Source organism: Colobus angolensis, unplaced genomic scaffold (assembly GCF_000951035.1).
Source record: "Colobus angolensis palliatus isolate OR3802 unplaced genomic scaffold, Cang.pa_1.0 Scaffold169, whole genome shotgun sequence".
In the NCBI taxonomy this organism is placed as follows: Eukaryota; Metazoa; Chordata; class Mammalia; order Primates; family Cercopithecidae; genus Colobus; species Colobus angolensis.
The window spans coordinates 2,551,386-2,555,358 of record NW_012114810.1 but is presented as its reverse complement, the minus strand read 5'-3'; the positions used below and the strand labels follow the sequence as shown (position 1 = coordinate 2,555,358).

The 3,973-nt window shown below is 40.4% G+C and overlaps 1 protein-coding gene across 1 annotated transcript in view; it reads left to right on the top strand.

Moving 5' to 3' along the window:
- Nucleotides 1-1,781, top strand: part of TCHH (trichohyalin) — a 9,029-nt gene extending 7,248 nt beyond the window's left edge. Inside the window, exon 4 of the mRNA XM_011937965.1 lies at nucleotides 13-1,781. Within this exon, the coding sequence (XP_011793355.1) occupies nucleotides 13-705 (693 nt within the window). The 3' untranslated portion in view covers nucleotides 706-1,781. The remainder of the gene's footprint in view (nucleotides 1-12) is intronic.
- The last annotated feature ends 2,192 nt before the right edge of the window (nucleotides 1,782-3,973 follow it).

Here is a 3,973-nt window from a genome sequence, read left to right as displayed (position 1 = left end):
CGCCAAGAGCGTGACAGAAAATTCCGCGAAGAGGAACAGCAGCTGCGCCCTCAGGAACGAGAGAGAAAATTCCTCCAGGAGGAACAGCTGCGCCGCCAGGAACTGGAGAGAAAATTCCGTGAGGAGGAACAGCTGCGCCAAGAAACGGAGGAAGAGCAGCTACGCCGCCAAGAACGCGACAGAAAATTCCTGGAGGAAGAGCAGCGCCGTCAGGAAAGGGAAGAACAGCAGCTGCGCCGCCAGGAGCGCGACAGAAAATTCCGCGAGGAGGAACAGCTCCTCCAGGAGAGGGAAGAACAGCAGCTGCGCCGCCAAGGTCGTGACAGAAAGTATCGCTGGGAAGAAGAGCAGCTCCAGCTTAAGAAACAGGAAGAGCAGAGGCTCAGGCAGGAGCGAGACGGGCAGTACCGGGCGGAGGAGCAGTTTGCCACGCAGGAGAAGAGTCGTCGTCAGGCACAAGAACTATGGCAAGAAGAAGAGCAGAAACGTCGCCAGGAACGGGAAAGGAAATTACGGGAAGAACACCTCCGCAGCGAGCAGGAGGAGGAACAGAGGCGCCGCCAAGTCCGGAAAACACAATCCCAAGAAGGGAAGGGCCATGGGCGGCTTCTGGAGCCCGGCAGTCATCAGTTTGCCAGCGTCCCAGTGCGCTCCAGCCCTCTCTATGAGTACATCCAAGAGCAGAGATCTCAATACCGCCCTTAAGAGATGTTGCCAATATCCTGACACCTGCCAAAGCTTCGAGCACGGGAAAATGAGAAACACTGGGTACCAAGTGATATAACTCAGATGTTTCTGGTTGTGGGAAAACTATCTGATGTTAGAATGTCTTCTTCCAAAATCTTAAACTACGCTTATTTTATGTACTTTGTACTCCTGCCTTTTATTCTTCCTCAAGTAGTTCTTTACTGCAAGATATCTTTCTTTTGCTCTTTGATGCAGATGTGGTGTGCATTTTTTAAAAAGCATATAAATCATTTAATTTGTTTAAGAAATTTTGTTTGATGAACATGTTCATTTATTGCTTTCAGAAGCAACAAGAATAATAAGATGATTTGAGATTCTAAACAATGGGTCTGTTTGTTTAATGATTGACCTATCTTGTGGAAAGTGCAGATACTTTTAATGTTCAAGTTGCTATTTCTTCTTGAACCTAAATTGATCATTTTCTCCAAACAGCTTTTCATCTTTTGTGGCATAATAAGCACAAATTCCAGGTAACTAAATTTTTATAACCCTTGTTGAATAGTGCAGGAGGAGTGACCTCTGCATAAAAACTTCCTGTGAAATCAGCCCATTACTGGAAGAAATATCTGTTATAAATAGGTTTAGCTTTGAAGATTTAGAGTTCAAATTAGATTTTTTTTACACTCAACTCCACTTAAACACATGATCTCATGAAGCAAAAATGAGGTGTTTCTCAAACAACTTCAGAGTTCAAATTTTAAAATTATGTCTGTTGTAGTCTGTAGTGTTCATTCTACTTCCCCAAGTTTTGATGAGTTTGAGAATATTACGAACCTTTGTTAATTTTAGCTTATTAGAAGGAAGCTGCTCAGAATCCCATAAACATCTGTCTTACTCTAGGGCCAATAAGAGATCACATAGAGCATGTTGGGGGTGTAAAAGGGAAAAATGCGTGAACATAGGGGCAAATTTCTAGAGGCCCTTTGACAAGACCCATCAGCCCACAATCATTTGAGGCCTGTTGATAATACGTTAGAGATACTCTTGTTGAAATAATTGAACTGTGAAAAAATTAATAAATGTTTAGCAAGTAACTACTTTTGTCTGTTTTAACTCTGCGTCAATCATAACTCAAGATCTCATGGTCTGGAAACTAACACAAGTTCCCAATCATGTAAGGGCATTTCGTTACTTATCTATGTCCAAATATGAAAAAAGAGGGGAGAGAATTCTTTTTCCCTAACCCTTTTTTTTTTTTTTTTTCAGTTAGGGTGAACTATTTCCATCCCCACACTGAGATTCTCTTTTGGAGTGTTTTTGTTCTTGACACCACAGCTTTCTATGCCATTTCTTGCAGCGACTCACTGGTCATGACAGTACCGGTGCTCCCACTATTTGTTAGGATTTCCTTTAGAGAATGCAGCAGCCTCTTAGTCTTTGATGTCTGATGAGCCAATGATAGAAAATGGCCTGAAACTTCAGATCAGCACTATAAAAACTGTAGATGTCCTGTTGATTTAAGCAACACAATCCATGAGGTGACTGAGTCAGAAGGTACTTAATAGTAATCAGGCTGAAGTATCAAATTATTATTAGATAATAATTTATTAGATAATAATAACTAACACCCCTGTGCTGCCTGCTGGATTCTTATATTTAGTAGTCACAGTTTACTAACTAGAAATAAGTCCAAGAAGGCCCTGATCAAAACATTATCATTTCTAATCTTGATAGTCATGATGACAAGATGCCCTAAAGTTATAGTCACTCAACATTTTGATCAGTGGTGGAGACAAGCTAAGCTTATAGCTCCTGAGTATCATTCTGATAGAGTAAGATGGCATTTTCTTCAAAAAGCAAAGCCTCTCTCTCTCTCACTTTAACAAATGGCAGATGCCCACCAAAGACATAACCTGGGAATCCCCTGACATTGTCTTGGAATTTCATCTCTTTCAAATGATTTCTAACTGCAAAACTATTTTTCCCCTAAAGTATACTCTTTTTTCTTAGTTAAGGACCTTCAAAGAAATTCTGGAAGAGCTTCACTGACTTTCCTCAGGACCCTCTATGGGTACTCATTCAAGAGCCTCCTTATAAATGCCCAGCCTCAGGATACCACTGAAATATACACTTCATCAGCTAAGCTACTGTTTAACAATGATAATTATGGCAAAAATAAGCAAAGCCCTGGGGACTTGTAGCACCTTACAAGAAGGTAAAGCCAGTTTCCAAAGAAGAAAGTATTGTTTCATCACAGTTATAATTACATGTAGTTTAAAAAAAAATGTGTCAGCCAGTCCATACCCTCTAGCTGTTATTTTAGCATGCTGGCAGGAAAACATGGAGGCCAAGCCTCCTGCTCCACCTGAATAATACACATGCATGTGCAGAACCTTGAGGCTGTTGGGCAATTGCCTACTTAATTATAAACTGGGAATTCTATTAGCATCACTTGAGCTGCTGCTGGGAAATGCGATCAAGAGTTTAATATGCAGTGATAGAAAAGCTGGTCTCTATGTGTTGTTGTGACCTCCCTACTCCCACAGAGGTTCATGTGTTGAAGTCTTAACCCTCAGTACCTCAGAATGTAATCATATTTGAAGATATGGTATTTGTAGAGGTAACTAAATTAAAATGAGTTTGTTAGTTTGGGCCCTAATCCAATATGACTGATGTCCTTATAAGAAGATGAAATTTGGATACAAACATGGACAGAGGGAAGATGATGTGAAGATACAGGGAGAAGATGGCCATCAACAAGCTAAGGAGATAATCCTAGAACAGATCCTTCCCTCATGGCCCTCTGAAGAAACCAGCTCAGGCAACATCTTGATCTTGGACTTCTAGATCCCAGAACTGTAAGAAAATAAATTTCTGTTGTTCAATCCACCTAGTCTATGGTACCTTGCTATAACAGCCCTAGCAAACTAATACAATATGTATCAGTAAGGTGGCATTATGTTGCTAGGTAAGCCTATCTGTATCATCATGGTCATTATCATTTGACATTGTGCAAGCAGGTTCTGATTGCTCAAATATAAATCATTTTCCCATTAAATCTACCATAATTTATATGGTAGAGTAGAAGGATGCTACAAGGAATCAAAAGCCTTGGGTTTATTCATTTATTCATTCAATAAGTGTTTATTGAGCTCCTGCTATGTGCCAGGCATTGTTCCAGGCAATATACATACAGTGGCTTGTTTCTTCACTTTACTATCTGTATGTCTTTGTCCAAGACATTTAAGGTTTCTGGGTCTTCGTTATTTTGTATTTAAAACTATGA